This window comes from Pipistrellus kuhlii, unplaced genomic scaffold (assembly GCF_014108245.1).
Source record: "Pipistrellus kuhlii isolate mPipKuh1 unplaced genomic scaffold, mPipKuh1.p scaffold_m20_p_1, whole genome shotgun sequence".
Taxonomy (NCBI): domain Eukaryota; kingdom Metazoa; phylum Chordata; class Mammalia; order Chiroptera; family Vespertilionidae; genus Pipistrellus; species Pipistrellus kuhlii.
The window spans coordinates 145,312,311-145,331,307 of NW_023425404.1; the positions used below are offsets into that span (position 1 = coordinate 145,312,311).

The 18,997-nt window shown below is 45.0% G+C and overlaps 1 protein-coding gene across 7 annotated transcripts in view; it reads left to right on the forward strand.

Moving 5' to 3' along the window:
* Positions 1-18,997, forward strand: part of FAM13A (family with sequence similarity 13 member A) — a 233,136-nt gene that overhangs the window by 198,016 nt on the left and 16,123 nt on the right. For all 7 annotated transcript variants that reach the window (XM_045570814.1, XM_036453731.2, XM_045570816.1 and 4 more), the window contains 6 exons: positions 5,560-5,707; positions 13,580-13,793; positions 14,261-14,399; positions 15,492-15,573; positions 16,896-17,116; positions 17,858-17,941. In XM_045570814.1, the coding sequence (XP_045426770.1) occupies positions 5,560-5,707; positions 13,580-13,793; positions 14,261-14,399; positions 15,492-15,573; positions 16,896-17,116; positions 17,858-17,941 (888 nt within the window). The remainder of the gene's footprint in view (positions 1-5,559; positions 5,708-13,579; positions 13,794-14,260; positions 14,400-15,491; positions 15,574-16,895; positions 17,117-17,857; positions 17,942-18,997) is intronic.

Consider the following 18,997-nt stretch of genomic DNA (forward strand, 5'->3'; position numbering starts at 1 on the left):
CCTCGTCGTTCCTGGCTCTGCTAAGCTCTCACTTAGGCTTCTTATCCGTGTCCTGTGCAAGGAGGGAGGGGGGAGCGGAGGGGGATTTTCCAACTGTTTGAAGCCAGAGAAGGGGCAGGATCAATAAAGTTCGGGGATAGAAAAAGCCCAGCCCAGCCAGACAGACAGACATAGTCAGTGGTTCCTGGACCCTTATGAGGAATGGTACTGAGGCCCCAGCAAGGTGAGCTCTCTCATTATTTGTTTGTTAGCATTCTGGGTACTATTTCTCTTAGCACATGCATGATTCTTGGCACTTATGTGTCCAATCTCTGCCTTCCATGCTAAATTCTAATATCAGATCTTTAAGCTGAGGTATAATTACCATTTAACATTATATTAGTTTCAGGTCTGCAATATGCTTTGACATTTGTATACATTGTGAGATAATCCCCACAGTATGTGTAGTTAATATCCATCACCACATTGTTACAATTTTTTTTTTATTCCTGTGACCATTATCTTGTTAGTTCTTGTCATCCCTGTGCCTAGGACATAGTATGTGTTCAATAAACACGTGCCAAATGAATGAATGCAAAAGGAAGATAGTGTATAAATGCAAATAACATTTATTTTACAGTTACTCTGGGATGACTGTTTTTATACATTTTTCTTTATTTAATCATCACAACAACTTGACGAAGTCTTCTTCCTATAGTAGAGAAAAGAAGCTAAAGTACAAAGAGGTTTACCCACTAAAGATCTTACAGGTCCTAAGCTGGTATTTAAACTCGCTTCTCTGACTCTAAAACCTATTCCCTATCTGCCAAACTGCCTCTCCTAAGAGCCAGTTTGTTTATTTAAGTACATGAATACTCAGTGTGTTTTCATGTGGCACAACATTTTGACAAGGGTTTAATGTGTGACATCTCAGTTGATAATTGTGAAATTGACTTTATGCACTCCCTCATTTAACTGAGACTATAGGACGTATAGAGAACAAAAGTTGAAATTAAAAAAATGTTTTGGTACTTGAGAATGTGCCTAACATTTTAACATTAATTATCTGGTAGGAGAAACAGACAAGCAAGTGGACAAGTGCAGGATGCATTGTAAGGCTAGCGGAGTGGAACAGTCTGGCGAGGTGCCTCCCCCAGCTGAGGCTGACTATCGTCTGAAGGGAGAGTCGCTTTCTGCTAGTCTATTGCTGCAGAGCCCAGCTTCCCCGGGGCAGCCCCCGAGCAGCATTGCTGGTCCCTTGTGCATAAGCCCCGCACCCACACCAGGAGTCCACTCTGCAGCCGCTGGCCATACAGCCGGGGCAGGTTCAGAGACTAGTGGAGCCAGAACCTGGGAATCGGGACTCTGCGGGCAACAGGCAAGTGAAAGAGCGGCCTCAGGGGTGGTCAGAGCACGGCAGGACAGGCTGAGCATGCGCGTGTGCTGGTGAGTGAGTGCCGGGCCAAGTGTACCCATGGCTGGGGGGCTGGCGCAGGGCTGTGCAGGAGGGACCTTTCCCCTGGTGTGTAGGAAATCAGCCGGGAAGTCCAAAAGCTCCTGTAAGTTGACATAGGTCTCCACTAGGAATGATATCCCATTACATGTGGTACAGGGCACATACTACATGCGCAAATGGGGTGACCCTGATTCCAGGTATAATGACTTCTTTGCTAGTCCTCAAAGGCTACAAAACGATCATGCCTCGGGACCTTTGCACTTGCTATCCCTCTTCCTGGAGTGCTCTTTCCATAGATGGCATGCTCACTTGTTTCCTTGGTCTCTGCTCATATTGGAAAGGACTTCCCTAGCCACACAATCCTATGTGATAAAAGCCCAGGGATCAAAAGGCGGAATGACCAGAACAATGGTCAACCAGTCGTTATGACGCTCACTGACCACCAGGGGGCAGACACTCAATTCAGGAGCTGCCCCCTGGTGGTCAGTGTGCTACCATAGTGGGAGCACCGCTCAGCTGACTGGGATGAGTGGTGCTCCCATAGCAGGCTGATCCCCGCAGGCCACACCTCCTTCCCTCCCTCTCCCAACCCCCCCCCCTTCCTGTACATGAGTCCTGTGCACTTGGCCACTAATATAAAATAACAGACCTTGACCCCTCTCTCCAGCTTTCTTACCCTGCTTTATTTTTCTCCATAGTCCGTATCGCTACCTGACTTTTTTTTTTTTTTCCTGATCAGCTGTCCTGTATGGTTCATTAGGACAGAGGTCTTATTTTGTCCACTAAAGTTTAGCACATATTAGGTACTATCTAGCACACAGTAGGTTCTCAAAAATTATTTCTTAAATGAATGAGTAAATAAATTTTCTTCGTATGCAGCTGACATGTAATGCACAGCCCTGGCATACATATGTAGTTTGTGACATATAGTATTATTGAATAGAGTAATACAATTTTGATGTGGTTCCTTTGTTAGAAGAGTAGAATCTTACAGAGGTTATCAATTCTAGCATCCCACCCTGGGTGGTACTCACTCCCTCTCCCACATGCCTGACTCTCAGGCTGTATTTGAACTCTAAAGGGCGGGCAGCTCACTAGTTCACAAGGTGGTCCGTTAGTGTATTACATCAAAATTGCCTGCACGTACTTGAACCTGTTCCCCTGAATGCCAGCTCTCTCAGAGCAGGAAGCTTGCATGTCTTACACAGGGCCCAGCCTAGAGTGGGTGCCCCAAACCATGCTGCTGAAAGGAATGAATAAAAATTCATATGTTTTTGGAAAAAGAAAATAAAGAAAAATCTTTTAATTTTCTTACTTTTAATTTGGTGCTAATCAGGTGTAGCAATCATAAAAAGATGCATTTTCACATTAATGTGTATATGAGTGGAATCTCAGGATTTTGCTTGTATCATGTCAAGCATGACAGTGCCCTGTGGGGAGCAGAGCCAGGGACTCGTTCGGGGACGGAACCCTGGTGGCCTGCACAGCCCCGCTCACAGCTCACAGGCCTGTACCCTCCCACCAGCATCTGTTCCCATCCGCAGAGCAGCACACATTCTGCCACTATTACTCTGTGTTTAAAATCCTTCGATGGCTCTCCATTATCTCCGACAGTATAAAACCCAAACGTAGCCTGGTATACACGCCTTTCTCAGTCCACCCTCTGCTCACCCAACACCTTCAGCATCTGCCGTCCCCCTTTGATCCCCAGGGCTGGCCACCAGGAACCTCTTTGGTTGTGACCACAGGTTTACCCTGCTGCCCCGCCTGCCTTTGTGCCTGCCCCTCCTTCCCAGTCCCTCCTGGTGCTGACACCTGGCGGGGACACAAGTGGTTCTGTTCTCTAATTTTTTGAAAGTGCACCTAAAATTCTGCTCCCCTTTCTTGTAGCACCTGTCATCTCAGAGCATGAGGTGTAGGCTCTTCCCCAGCTCCTGTCTCTGGCACTCAGAGACGTGCCAATGTTTTACTCCTCCTCCTCCTCCTTCATTACTACAGGGTGCCCAGTAGTAAAGAAGAATGATGGCTCCCACTGGTGTGTCTTGTGCTCCCAGCTCCCTGCTGGAGGCCTGTCAGACCTCCTCTCAGACCTGAAAAGGAGCCTGGCCAGACTGGGGTGACGGCCAGGTTGCAGAGATCAGGAAATGGAGGCTCCGGGAAGTGAGGTGGCCCTGCCAGGCACCAAGCCAGTGGCCGGCTGTCACCCGCAAACCCAGGTCTGCTGAGAGCAGAGCCCCAGTCCGTTCCCTGCTGCCCAGCGGGGGGCTCGGTCACTGTGCATGTGAAGAAAATGCCAGACTTCCAGCATGGAATCGCACTTCCTGTAGTCCTACCTTTTTATGACTCTAAGTGCAGCAGCTGTCATAAATCTTAAATCAGGAAAATATTTATTTGCTGTGTGCAGATTCTAACACGCACACCACACAGTTGGTGGCCCTGTAACTTCAGAAAAGCTGAACACCAGATTAGTCACTCAGCCCTGGTTACTTAGGATGCAGCTCAAGGAACAAGTAATTCTTGTAGTATTAATGCATAATCTGGGTTCTCTTCCCCCCTCCCCCCCCATCACCACCACACACACACTAGACAGTCAGTATTTTTGAAGTGTCTTTAAGTCCAAGGTTCACTTGGCACTTCTATCGGACTTCAGTAGCTCACCATAAAGTGAGCGATGAGATTTCATTTTATCCCAAATGTGAAGAGAACGCCGGTCCTTTGAGCATCATTCCATGGTCGTTGTAAAAGCTTCTGGCTATTCCCCTGATGGTATTAAAGTAGGTTGAATAGCTATTAAAAGGAGCTGGAAATGTTAGTGGTACTTTATTTTAAGCATAAGAACATTTCTCATTATGGAATCATTTATGACTTCCAGATGTTTTGTTGTTGTTTTGTGGGGTTTTTTTTTGTCTTTTTCATATAATGATGGTATATTCGCTAAAGTAAATTTCCAGTTTTTTGCCAAGAAAATATTCAGTACAGGTTAAGTGCTACTTGAGACCTATGTTAGTGGGTAAACACTTCTGTTTATAATTTTATGAAAGAGAGGAGAGGGACACTGTTTGGGCTTGCAAGATACCCAAAGATCAGGGTAAAAAATAAAAAGAATTCATTTCAGTGCAATTTTCAGGACATAAAATCACTTAGCTGAAATAGCAGCCTCTGGGGGAGGGTGTCCCTTCCCCCAGATATTCCAGCCTGGTACAGTTGCTTTCCAGTAAGCAGAGCCAAGGGTAGCCGAGTACTTAATACTCAGAGTAGATTAATAGAAGGAAAACAAGTGGCAGCTACATATTTGTCAGCTATAAATTATGCATCATCGCTGGCTTGGCCAGCTCTTGGCTTTTTGCTAAAAAAAAAAAAAAAAAAAAAAAAGTTGTGCTCCCTGAATAATTCTGGCTCCTTTCCAGAGTCCATATTCCTCACTGCTCGCTGAGATAAGGTGCCAAACCTCTGTGCTGTTTGCCTTTGCGCAACGATTCTTTACTACCCGGAGCTCCTCCATAAATAGTCTGCCCTCCTCACACTCGCAGAGAAAACAGCCGCAGGAAACCTGGGGATATGCTTGCCGCGCGCCCCGCTGACCCGATCTGAGCCCGCGGGGCGGGCCGTGTCCACAGCCTGGCTGCCTCCGCCTCTCGGGACTGCTGACCCGCAGGGGCAAAGAAGCCTGCCGGCAGAAGCCACCATGCAGCTCCCTCAGCCTTTGCAGCTGCTGCGGTAGGGGGTGGTTGTTTACAGTCTGCAGAGCCGTGCTGCTTTAAGGAAATACAAACTCCTCACCCTGGTTTCTGGCCCCAATCCGTGATCCTCCAGACAGCCAGCCGTGCCTGCAGTTGTCAGGAGGAGCAGCCCCGGGAGAGGAGCTCGTCTCTCCCGCAGAAGAAAAGTTGCAGGAGCGCAGGCAGGTGGACGGCTGCTTTGTGCTCGCGAGGGACCAGCTAACACCCCCCAGGGGCACCCGGCTGTGATGTTGGTCTCTGCGCCAGGTGCCTCGTCAGCGGCAGCAGCAGCAGCAGCAGCGGTGGCCTGGGAGGTTCCCTCCGGACTCAGTGGGATGGCTGCAGCGGGCGTTGCTGGGTCGTGGTGAGCCGAAGGGACTGAGGGACGCTGTGTTGTTGTTGCAGAGCCCCGCCATGAAGATCCAGGAGCACCCCAGCATCCCCGACACCAAGCTGCAGAGGGCTCCTGACGCCGACGCCCCGCAGGAGAGCTTCGCCTTGGAAGGGCCCCAGCTGGACCTGACCGCCTTGTGTGAGGACAAGAGCTGGGCAGGTAGGTCGCTGCGGGACGCCTGGGTGATTCAAGGAGGGAAAAGCACACGGAATTAGTGCACACCGGAGGCTCGTGTGGGGCGGAGGGACAGCGCGGCGTGGAGAAGTAAGTGGCTCCATGTCTCAAGGACTGGAACATCCTTTTCCTGGCATAGGATGTGTGGGGTTGGGTGCTGCCGAGAGTCGCTGCACTCTAAGGAGGAAAATGTGCTTGCCCTTTATCACAGTGTCACCCCGCAGCCCTTATGTTTTTCTTTCCCGCTCCCGGGAGTGCTGCTGTGTGGGCGGTCTTCCCTCTGAGAGTCCCACGCAGAGCCCCAAGGAGCCGGTAGGCATTTAGGATTTCATCTCGGGGTCACCCTTTGTCACACACACACACACACACACACACACACACACACACACCCCGCCCACACTGCTTGCCAGCCATCCACCTTCTTCTTGCAATCTCCTTCCCGTTCTGCAGGGCTGTTTTGGTTTGCTTTGTTGCGTTTGTGAGCTGGTTATTCTAGACGTCTTAAAATCCAGATTAGCAAATCTAAAAACTTATCAGTGTTCCAAATTAGAACAACTGAATAAAAGCGTTCCTTATTGAATGCCTCTCGTACAGTGTTTCCGACGGTTTTCTCTAGAGGTTTTTGATGAGAACGTTGGAGATGTACTCGTAAGGAAGGAGAGGGTGTCCTCGCCGCGTCAAAGCCATATTTCAGGAAGGATGCTGGCACAGTTCCAAGCTGCAGCTCTGTCTCGCTCTCCATGTGTTCGCAGCCAAACACAGATCCGTGCGTGTCGGGAACAGATGCCCCTCTGCCTCGGAAGGCATGCGTGTGAGGCTGCAGAGGGGGAAGTCAGGCTGCTACGCGCAGGGCAGCACATGCCTTCCCGCAGTGACCTAGCAGAGAAGCAGGGCTGTGGGGAAGCGATCTTTTTAAAAGTGCTGGGGTTTCCTTGTTTCTTCTCCTCCTCCCCTCCTTTTTTTATTTTATTTCGGTTTTTTAACCAAAAAGTACTCCTTGTGGTAATGATCTCAGATGAGCTACCAAATGGTGAGCTTAAAAAGGCCACAAGGTGAACAATAGCAGTTCCACTATGCTCCTGGCACCCGGGGCTAAATGAAGCAAAAACTGTTTTTTATTCTAGTTTTCCCTCTTTTTCAATCTAAGAAACACATTCTAGTTGTTTGCACATAGTTAGGCTGTAGGACCGAGATTTCTTGTGAGTTCTTCCCAGCTCATGATACATTCACTGGTGCGGAAATTTCGAAATGCAGGATTTCTGTTTTGTTTTTAAGTGATACATTCCTGGTAGTATTTTGTTGTTCTTCTTTTGTTTTGTGTGGTTTGAAATAACCTGGTATGTTTTTAATTCAGACATTGTAAACACCACTCTTCTCTCCTCCACCCCGCCCCCAAATAGTACCATAATAGCCACTTTTGCCCAAATAAAAGAAAAAAGCAGTAGTCAAAACAAATGCTGTATTTGGGTTTCAGTAATATGGTCTTCCCATAACATTAACATAAAGCTCTAATAAGAACTAGTATTTTGCTCAGAATTCAAATTAACAACATTGTCTCGATGATTTACTCAATAAAGAAGCAGGTAAGTTCTTCCTCTTCCTCCTAAAATGGGCTGTTTGATTATTTCTATCTTGGTTAATCATAAATTTATAATCTCTTCCAACATAGTTTAAGAGGCAAATAAAAAGCTGAAAATGTTCCCCAGAGTGGTTAAAAGTTAACTTATAGTTTCCTCAAAATTATTTCACAACTTAATATTAAGAACTTTGTTCCAAATAAACAATAGTACTATGAAGGCCCCAACATTTTTATTGTATTTTGTATTGGAAAACTAAATAAAATAAAGAAAAAGCTTATTGGGGAAAATATATTTTTAATAGGCTTAGGAATGTAAATTGTGTTCTTCATTAGTTTATGAGATGACATGCTTTAACGTTTTAAAAGAAATCATTTCCTGCATTTGTCATTGAACTTGCATATCTTAAAAATCTACATAGGCTCATTTCAAGGCTGTTTTGACCATTTGGTAACAGCTTTCAGTGGCCACTTTAATCATATATTTATTTTAAATTTCAAATTATATTGTAATGGTAACATAGTTATAAGTACTATAGTTAAAGCAAAGGATTTTTTTTCATGAAGTATAGTTAAGATGAGAGCAGTAAGTTCAATCACTAAAATATCATCTTTCTTATAGCTTTAATAAGAAACAAACAAAATGGTGATTTTCCAGTAAGGAATAAACTTTGCACTAATTTTAACCATGAATGTGAAATCAAGGCAACAAAATTATGGAAGTGGAAGTAATAGCTACCAAAATCAGATAAGCCAACATCCATCCATCAGTCTCCACCACCAGCCTCAAGCCTTCCTTGGAGTAACCCCTCTGTTTGGTTTGCTTGTTTCCCATCCCCACACCATAACTCACACTCTCTCATCCGTGTAGAATTGTAGACTATCAAGGGAGACAGGGCTTAATGACCGGCCCATGGCATTAACTAGGGAATGGCGTGCTCTAATATCTGGGATACACTGTACCAGGAAAACAAAAAGTGAAAGGAAACCAATAAATATATTCTATAGGCTACCTGTGTGGGCACTTAGAAAGCACTATCTGAATGTTAGCTGATGTCATTACTGTCTTTCATAAACATTTCCAAGTTCAATTTCAGGAAAAAGCAGCTAAACTTTGCCCTCTTTGAAACCAGAGCCCATTTCTACATAGTAATCATGGATGGCTCTGAACACAGAAGTCAGTAATTACTAGGTCCCTCACAGATTTACCAGGGACAAATCATGTCACACCAACTTCCTTCCTTCCTTCCTTCCTTCCTTCCTTCCTTCCTTCCTTCCTTCCTTCCTTCCTTCCTCCTTTCTTCCATCCTTCCTTCCTTGTTCGTTCTTTCCTTCCTTTCTTCCTTTCTTCCTTCTTCCTTCCTTTCTTCCTTCCTTCTTCCTTCCTTCCTTCCTTCCTTCCTCCCTCCCTCCCTCCCTCCCTCCCTCCCTCCTTCCTTCCTTTCTTTTTATTTCTTTTTCTTTCTATCTTCCTTTCTTCCTTTCTTTCCCATCCTTCCTTCCTTCCTTTCTTTCTTCCTTTTTCTGTATTAGGGCAATGGGGCATTTGAAGAGCCTCTGTTGGTCCTTTCTTTAACTGGGACTAGTGGCAGCCTTGTCAGACATGTGGAAGGGACAGAAGACAGTCAGGGAGAATAGACAATTAGTAACTGGTAAAGCAACTCTGCTTAAATGTGCAGATGGATGAATCAAAGTCAGTAAGTCCTCAGCGCACACATTCATTAATGACTTAAATGAAGCTATTGCAGGCCTGCTTATTAAATTAGCAAATAGGAGCAATGTAGATATATGAAGTTGAAGAATTAACTTTGGATTGATAAAGTTGATGACTAAGGTTCCTTTTAACTCTGATAGTTTGCTAGATTGTTTGAACTATTAAATAGAATTACCAGTGTTCGAAGATTAAATTTTGAAATGCCAAGGAAAACTTCCCCCAGTAAAGATTCCCCTCCATTGGGGCTGACCTCTCTCTGTGTCTGGGATGTGCAAGACCTTCTAGCATGTGAAAGCTACATGGTAACGCTATGCCAAGTAGTAATGACTCCAAATACAGTAATACAGCTTTGGAAATTAGATGTGGAGAACGGCAGCTCCTTAATTCTATGCAGATTTCTTAGAAGTAAATCATCTCAGTTTTCTTTATTATCATAAGTGAATCTAGCCAGCTACACTGGGAGGAGCTATGCCTCAATGGACACATTAGGTTAGCACTCAGTTTCCTCTCTGGGCACTGGGTTTCCTCTATTTCCACGTGTGCTGTGGTGTCTGAATTGGGATTTCCTCAGGAGCCTGTCTTTCTTACCACTTAGCTAGTAAGCATACAGCTCTTCCCTCCTTAATCTCTGACCCGCCGTGATGTCAGCTGACCTGGTGGATTAATTTTTAATAGAGTTACACGCGATACTTATGTCCAGAGTTCTTTGCGACAAGACACACGGCTGAAATAAAAACCACTGCCCCACATGGGTAGGAAAGCATGTTTATTTGTTTTCTGCGGTCCTTCGGGAGGAACTTCCAATTTGAAGCCTGAAAACTTTTCTGTTTTCTCCCTGAACCATTTTCTTGCAATATTTCTTACAATATCTTTGTCTGCGTTGTTGCTCTCAAACTACTGGTTAAGATGCAAAACATTTCCCAAACCAGCAATTGGGAGTCCTCAGGACCAAATCTCTCATGTGCCACACTGTTCCGTTTTTGTTTTGTTTTTTTTCTTTCTCATTTTTATATGTGAGTACTAACGATCAAAACATGGGATAGCCTTGTATTTTGAGATCATTTCAAAATAAAACAGGAACAGTTGGTTTTATAGATTCTTTCATTATATTGAATGTGTTGTACTGTATATTACCTGTAATTATATAACTTTTGAATAGGAGCCTTAAATTATAAGACTGTATAGAATAAAAGTAAAGAGAGAAAAAGGAGATATATAAACATAGGTGAGAAACTTCACCCCTGTTCTATATGCAGACGAGTGATTAAAAATCCCTTTTTTATTTTGTAAGGATGAAACTCATAATGGTTTTTTCATTTCTCATTTTGAAATAAATGAATTCTTCTACCCTAACTGTATGCTTTAAGAGAAAATGTCATCCATAAGTTAGAATTTCTTCAGCTGTGAATTTCATATATACCACTGTTGGCACTAGGAAAATAACACATTTGGTTTTCTTGTTAGTGAGGTGGGTTGGTCAAGAATGGAGCCACAGCCCTAGCCAGTTTGGCTCAGTGCATAGAGCATCAGCCTGGAGACCAAAGGGTCCTGGGTTCGATTCTAGTCAAGGGCACATACCTCAGTTGCAGGCTCCTTCCCAACTCAGGCCCTGGTCAGGGCTCATGCAGGAGGCAATCAATGGATATGTTTCTCTCACATCAATGTTTCTCTGTCTTTTACTCTCTCTCTCCTACTCTCCCTAAAAATCAATAGAAAAAAATGTCCTCCAGTGAGGATAAACAAGCAAAATAAATAAATAAAATAAACACTAATTAAAAAAAAAAAGAAAGAAAGAATGGAGCCAGAAAACTCAGCCATGCTAACCAAAAGGAAATAAGATATGTGGCTCCATGTGAGCCACAAAGCATCAGATAAGCATAATTACATTCCATGATTAGTAATTTATAGTTAATTCAGCATCACAATATATCTCTTACTGGAGACATGTTTGGTTAATGGTTTACACACACTCATTTTGCAAACAGAGACCGCACAGCTGAAAACTTAAATCAAAAATTAGCTAGAACACTTTTTAAGAGATACTCTGTTAAGATTCAGACAGTTTAAAAGGCTTCGGGATCTTAGCCTTTTCAAACTACTCATAAGTGTTGCTGAGTAGAAATGTCAAACCAGCCAGCACACCCCTACGCCAATATCAACAGCAGACTTTGTTTGCCGCCACCCTCTGTCCGGCTAAGCCACCTTGCCCTCCCCCTGGCGGTTTTGCTCCTTGGCCTTTCTGAAGAGAGGTTATTGTCTGCTTCGTTGCTGTTCCAACCATCTTAACTCTTTCCCTGTCCCAGCTCCATCAGTTTTAGGCCTTGCAGATATTACTGCTGTTTATGACCTATCATGAAAGAAAAGATGCAGTCTGGTCAGCTTAATAGTTCCATTTTCCTTAATACTACATTTTTATTGTTTTTTAGGGATTACTTTCCACGCTCCCTCTCCCCCTCTGACCTCTCAGTCCATTTTTTACTTTGACGTTGGCAGCTCTGAGCTGCTCTCATCTGAGCCCTGCCACTGAAGAGGAGCCAGCTGATAGCTTTAGTACAAATGGTGAAACCACGTCTGTGTGTCTCAGCTTCAGCCAAGCAAATGTACCAATAGATCCTCTGCCACCTTTCAAGACTCACTAGGCAAAAGTCTGTCTTCAACACTTGCATTTCCCCCCCAAATATTTATATTATCATCTGAGTTCCCAGATAAGTTGGGTCTCTTTAAATCTTGATAAAACTAGGGACCTCATTCCACATGAGGTTAATATTTTTTTTTTTTTCGTTAACTTGCTTATCTCTCTTACGACACAGTAGGGTCTTCAACAGTTTCATGCAGGCATCCTTGTTATTGAAGCACCTGGCACGTTCTAAATTGAAGCACTGTCCTAGAGTCAGGAGATATAGTTTCTAGTCCCAGCTGTTATCATTGATTAGGTATTTGCTCTTAACCTCTGTGGGTTTCAGTTTCCTTATCTGTAATCTGTTGGGTTGAATCAGTGGTTCTCAAAACTGACTGCATTTGGTGTCACTTGTGCAGCTTTTAAGTGTGTGTGTGTGTGTGTGTGTGTGTGTGTGTCTTACATATCATCTAAAAATTGTTTAATTGTGTGGTGTGAGGACCTGTATGTTAGGAGTTAACTTCTACCACCCTGTGTGCCCCTAATGTGTAGCCAGTTGAATAATCTCTAGAGTAGATATGGATGAAGTTTCAACAAGCTGTAATGTTCTATGATTATAATATGATCTTTCCAAATAAAATGCTGAGTAGCACTTGTTGAAGATAATTTTGTAGATGTTATAAATACTTTGATAGCTGAAGGAGCAATTGTTCCATGAGTCAGACTGTGGGAATCCATTCTGTGCCAGAATCTAAAATCATGGCCAAATCCTAGCCTTGTGTAAATCACAGTGATCCACAGATGTATTTAAAGCGTAACTTTTTTTAATGCCTAGAGTATTAGAAACGAAATACCCCACATCATCTGAGATCTACCTTTAACATATGTTAGATAGGATTTTTTTTTTTTAATAAGGAAAGAAATATATTGAGGTGGATCTTGCAGTTAAGTACAAATGAATGTCACCCTGTTCACTCCCAAAATCGTAAATCGGGATTTTTGTACTGAGTATGTCTTGTCCTTAAAGATCATCTAAGATAATTTGTACAGATTTGTCCTTTGTAAAGCATTCATCTTTTCTCTCCTTTTAAAAAAAATTAATTTGTATATCCTACTTTAACTATTGATATATTCTTGAGCTGCTTCTGAAATTTTGACTGAAAAGCAGTTGAAACATGCATCTTAAACATGCTAACCCCAACCATAAAGCAGAAGCACACGAAACAGCTTACCTAAACCTCAGTGGAAGGCACAAGCTCTTAAATCACGGGCTCGCTTACAATCACTGTGGCGCCTTGGCTGGACATTAATGAAAGACGATAGCCAAGATGCCAAAGCTCTTCCTCTCCGATGCATTTCTTTCCTGTAAGAACGTGTGGAAAGTTCCCGCCAGTGACTTGCAGCGGGGAGTTGGGACAGACACCATTGCTCCTCTAAGGCTTATCCCTAAGGGGAGCCCTAGCAAATTCTCTTTGCAAAGCAAGGAGGGAATGGAGATAATAGTCTGGATGGCTCTCAGACTATTGGGTGATTCCGGTTGGGATATAGTGTGTCTAGTCAGAACCTTAAACCTAAAATGAGAAACCATTCCGTGCCTCCTAACTTCATTGCCTCCTAATGCTTTCAGAAACTTGGCAAACAGTTGTGCTTTAAAGAATGATTTGGGCCCAGCTGGCTTGGCTCAGTGATTGAGTATCGACCTATGAATCTAGAGCTCATGGTTCGATTCCCGGTCGGGGCACATGCCTGGGTTGTGGGCTTGATCCCCATGGAGGGTGTGCAGGAGGCAGCTGACCAATGATTCTCTCATCACTGATGTTTCTATATCTCTCCCTCTCTCTTCCTCTCTGAAATCAATAAAAATGTGTGTGTGTGTGTGTGTGTGTGTGTGTATTTATTTATTTATTTTTTAAGAATGATTTTGACCTCTTAACCCTCCTCATTTTCCAGATCCCATGCCTGCTTTGTCCTCCTGGCAGCAGGAGAACGGGGACTCTGACGATGCGCCCCTCTCCCCACCCGCCGGCCGTCTCATTCGTCAGCTTCTGGACGAAGATAGCGACCCCATGATCTCTCCCCGGTTCTACAATTATGGGCAGAGTAGGGAATACCTGGACGACACGGAAGTGCCTCCTTCTCCCCCAAACTCCCACTCTTTCATGAGGTAGGTTTCCTTTTGTTAACCGGCAAACGCATCATCATTAGGATGGTCATGGCGGATGGGCAGTAATCTCTCTTCATTACGTTGTTAAGTCTGCGAAGGGATATATTTAACATTCTCCCTCCCGGGACACAGGCTTCATCGTGGTTTCTCAGTTGAACTGTGGCCCAGCTGCAACACCGCATACTGAATTTCCGCTGGCCCCTCCTTTCCAAAGCTCTCTCAAATTTAACTTGGAAGTCCTAACATTGCTAATTATTAATGTGAATCAGAGCAGTTTAGACCCATTTAATAGGTGGGACATAGAGAGCCCAAAGTCAAAACATAAATTCGTAGCCCAGTTTATTTTATCAGAGAGCACGGAGACGGCTCACACCCCCCCCCCCCTCCATGCCCCCTCCTCACCCTCCAGCTCTTCCCAGCAGGCAGTGACTCACTGCTGGGGAGCTGACCCAAGGTGCCCCTCACAGGCAACGGAGCTGCTCCCTGGGGTCCTACAATGACGAGCACGAGGACCTGACACCTGCCCAGCTCACGCGAAGGATTCAGAGCCTTAAAAAGAAGATCCGGAAGTTTGAGGACAGATTCGAAGAAGAGAGGAAGTACAGAGTAAGTGCCTCCTCTCTCTGATGTGACATGCCAACGTGTCAGCAGTGCAGGGAAGTGGTAAAGGTTAAGCGAGACATCTATGGAGTCTCAAAGCAAAAAGGCAACAGAGACTAGCTAGTGAGCTCTCAGACACCTCAAACTTCATGTATCAGTATTTTCGTCACACAAATGTATTCTTATAAACTGGAGGCCCGATGCACGAAAATTTGTGCACGAAGGGGGTCTCTCAGCCCAGCCTGCGCCCTCTCACAGTCCAGGACCCCTAGAGAGACGTCCACCTGCCAGTGTAGGCCTGCTCCCCAGGGGAACAGGCCTAAGTTGGCAGTCAGCCATCCCTATCGCTGCCGCTGAGGTGGGAGAGGCTCCCACCACGGCCTCTGTGCTCACAGCTGTTAGCACAGCTTCTGGCTGAGCAGCAGCGCTCCCCTGTGGGAGCACACTGACCACCAGGGGGCAGCTCCTGCGTTGAGCATCTGTCCCCTGGTGATCAGTTGGAGTCATAGGGACCAGTCGTTCTGGTCATCCTGCCATTAGGGTCAATTTGCGTATTACTTTTTTACTGTATAGGATAACTTGAACCCTTCAGTTTACGTTCTGTAAACTTACCAGTGAGCCAGAATGGGAAAAATCATTAAATGGTGTCTTTTGTTTGGCTACAACTTAATTCAAGATTACCTTCTAAAATTTCATTAGTACTTTCCTCATTCTACTCTAAGCTCTTGTTATTTCCCCCAAGAAGATCAAAAAGGCATTTTTCAAAGTGGTTGCAGGGTAAAATATCATACACTCCTTTGCTTTCTTTCTGTTAGCCTATAAGTGATGGAAACAGAGCCATCCATGGGCCTTATACAAGTCTGTGACCATAAATATTCAGCATTTGACCTCTGAGGAATTCTTTAAAAGCATCAAAAATAACCAATTGTAAAGAAGGATGCTGGAATTAAGCTTGTGAAGTTTGCCCTGCTTGGTCCTGGTTAATTTCTTATTCCAATGAGACTCATGTTTCCTTCCTGCTTAAAACAAACTGATCATCAAACACTTCTTTTTCCTGCTCCAATTCCAAGACCTTCACCATAGTTTTCCTTTTCTCAGCCATCCCACAGCGACAAAGCAGCAAATCCTGAGGTTCTGAAGTGGACAAACGACCTTGCCAAATTCCGGAAACAACTAAAAGGTAGGTAAAGCTCTAGACCTATGGCATGATTTCTATAAAGCAAGCCAGGTACAGAACCTCATGCCTACTGCCACTGCTAAATATGCCAGAAAGAGACCTAACTTGTTTGGCTCAGTGGCTAGAGCATCGGCCTGCGGACTGAAGGGTTCCAGGTTCGATTGTTGTCAAGGGCCCGGATTGCAGGCTTGATCCCCAGTAGGCGGCTGCTGATCAACGATTCTCTCTCATTATTGATGTTTCTATCTCTCTCCCCCTCTCTCTTCCTCTCTGAAATCAATTAAAAAAAAAATTTTTTTTAATAAAATATGCCAGAAAGACTAGTTCCTTAGGCTGCTTCCCAGTGCTCTCAGAAATCAGGAGACACCGCCCTAGCTAGTTTGGCTTAGTGGATAGAGCGTTGGCCTGCGGACTGAAGGGTCACAGGTTTGATTCTGGTCAAGGGCATATACCTTGGTTGTGGGCACATCCCCAGTGGGGGGTGTGCAGGACACAGCTGATCAGTGTTTCTAACTCTATCCCTCTCCCTTCCTCTCTATAAAAAATGAATAATATATATATATATATATATATATATATATATATATATATATATATTTATTTATTTTTTTTTTTTTTAAGAAAGAAATTAGGAGACACCTTCTCCATGTCTTCCCATGGTCTTAATCACAGGGTATCCCAGATTTGCTAAGATGCAAATTCTGTAGCATTTCTTCATTTTCCCAAATCGCTAATAAAACGATGGTTTCAATTCAATACTCATTAAGTATCTGTTTAATCCAAGGCTTTATTTGCTGTGGTATTAGAAGACGTAGACACAGAAATGAGTATGAAAAGGATGGCCTCTGTCCCTTAAGGAATTTGGTGTCTTTAGGAGACAGACATATAACAACTAAATACAATACAAAATAAAAAAATAATTCCAGAATGAGGGACATGAGTCACACACAAAAAGTTGGCCAGCGGTTGGGCACTGGATCCGGAAGCACCTTTAAGCACTAAGGCAGCAGTGTAGGAGAGCACCTGCCCCATTCCGAGAACAGCAGCAGGTTGGTGCAGCTAAAGCACAGATATTCGATAGAAGACCTAGCGCTTCCTCAGGAATGAAGGTTAGGGAAGCTTTCCAGATCGCCCAGTAAGACATCATCCTTTTCTCGGGTTGTATATAATAACCTTGGGGTTTCAACTAAAGTTATAATTATATACTTTCTGGCCGGGGTGTGTGGGGGGAGAGGAGAGAGAGAGAGAGAGACGGGGCTAAGTAGTTATTAACATCACAGACATCAAATCTCATATGTCTCCACGCCCAATTTTTTTTCAACCAGAGTCAAAACTGAAGATATCTGAAGAGGACCTAACCCCCAGGCTGCGGCAGCGAAGCAACACACTCCCCAGGAGTTTCGGTTCCCAACTGGAGAGAGAAGATGAGAAGAAGCAAGAGGTGATAGAGAAAGCCATCAAGCCCAACGTGGAAGCCACGCTGGACTCCATCCAGCGGAAGCTGCAGGAGAAGCGGGCGGAGAGCAGCCGTCCTGAGGACATTAAGGTGCAGTGATTCGGGGAAGGCCCCGAGCTGACTGCTCACCCTAAGCAGTTAGGGGGCGACCAGGCCTTCGGGGCGGCCATCGGGGGGCAATCAGGCCAGCAAGCTGTTCCAGTCAGCATGGTAGAGGCATAGGACAGGCCACACAGAGCCCAGGGGAAGAGTGGTGGAGGGACACCTTTTGAAACCTCCCACCCCCTCGTCTTCCACACTCTTAGATGTTTAGAGAAGCTGATGACACAACTGCGAGTGCTTTAACTGTAGCTGATTTGGTTTTTGACTTCAAATTAGAAGCAGAAAGCTCCACTGTACAAGTGGTGGAATGAGCTTATTTAGGTTCCTACACCATTTGGTGACCCTGAGGTAGAAGAACTTCAGAAGCATCTGAGGCATCATCACCCCTTTGGGCGTGTGTCGTCTGTCACTGTAGACATCGCCTGGGCCATTCCGTGAAGCCTCGTGTGCCTCACCGCCTTGCTTGGTTCAGGACTCAACATGCCTCTGCTGCCACAAGGAAGTTGATGGCGTTTCTGTTGTGTTATCTTACTTCTATCAAGAGATCAGGAATAGCTAATTCCTAAGTGAGCTTGGATAGAGCAAGGAGGAGCTGTTGTATGAGGATTCTTTTTTCTCCTCCTTTTTTAATTGTTTTATTGTTGAACTGAAGAAGAAGAAGAAGAAGAAGAAGTTGGAATGCTCACACACGTTTCCCCTGCTCATTGACCTCTCCTTGTGTTTGAACAGGACATGACCAAAGACCAGATTGCCAATGAGAAAGTGGCCCTGCAGAAAGCTCTGCTGCATTATGAAAGCATTCACGGCCGGCCGGTATGTGTGTGCACAGACTTCTCTTTCTGGCCGGGCTAGATCCTCTGGCTTTAGACACGGATCTTCTGTGCTTGGTCTTTTGCAAATGAGGTTCCCTGCCGTTGAGGTTCCCTCTGTTTTCACCGGAACCAAACTTTCCGAAGGCTAAACCTGTGATAAGAGTTTCACTGCCTTGTAGATGCTGAATTTAATTGCGTTCCGAAGAAAAATTAGTTTGCAACTCAAACGTAGTCCATGGCGTCCTGCTTCAAGAGGAGAAGGTGGGGAGGTGAGGGGAGGTATGAACTGGTGCACAGAGCCCTGGGGTGAGGAAGCTTCACTGTCCCGGGTCTGCCTCCAGGAGCTGGTACTGGCTCCGGGCATTCTTATCCATAAATCAGTGGGCTAAACTGGAATCATCTGCCCTCAAAGTTGATCTCTCAGCAAAGCAGTTGCAACCAGGGTTTGTCCATGGAGAAGTTGCAGCTGCCACCCAGGACCAAAAAGTGTGAGGCATCCAAAGCACGGCTCTGCCTTTTCGTAACAAGGAGCATGTGGGGCCTTGTGTTCTTCAGCGCGAGTTCACGTTAGTCGGAAGACAGGAGTGTGCTAGGCTTCTCTCTTCCTTAGGGAACCTGTGGTCAGGTGTCCATGTCAGTTACTCTTAGTAACCTGTTCAGTATGTCATCAAGAACCCAGTAAAATCAACTCTTATTTGAAAAAGCATCTATACTAATAAAAGAGTAATATGCTAATTAGACCAAGTCGACCAGACATCTTCCAGAAGTCCGACTTCCTTCTGGATAATTAGGGGGTGACCAGCCAACAGGAGAGTACTTAGGGAGGGGACCAGGCTGGCAGGGGGAAGTTAGGGTCAACCAGGCCAGCAGGGGAACATTTATGGGGGGAGGGGTTGTCAGGCTAGCAGGGAAGCAGTTAGGGGGTAACCAGGCCAACAGGGGGGCAATTAGTGGTGACCAGGCCCACAGGGGGGTGGGGCAGTTAGGGACAACCAGGCTGGTAGGATGCTAGTTAGGGGGCGACCAGTCCCTCAGGGGGGCAGTTGGGGAGCAATCA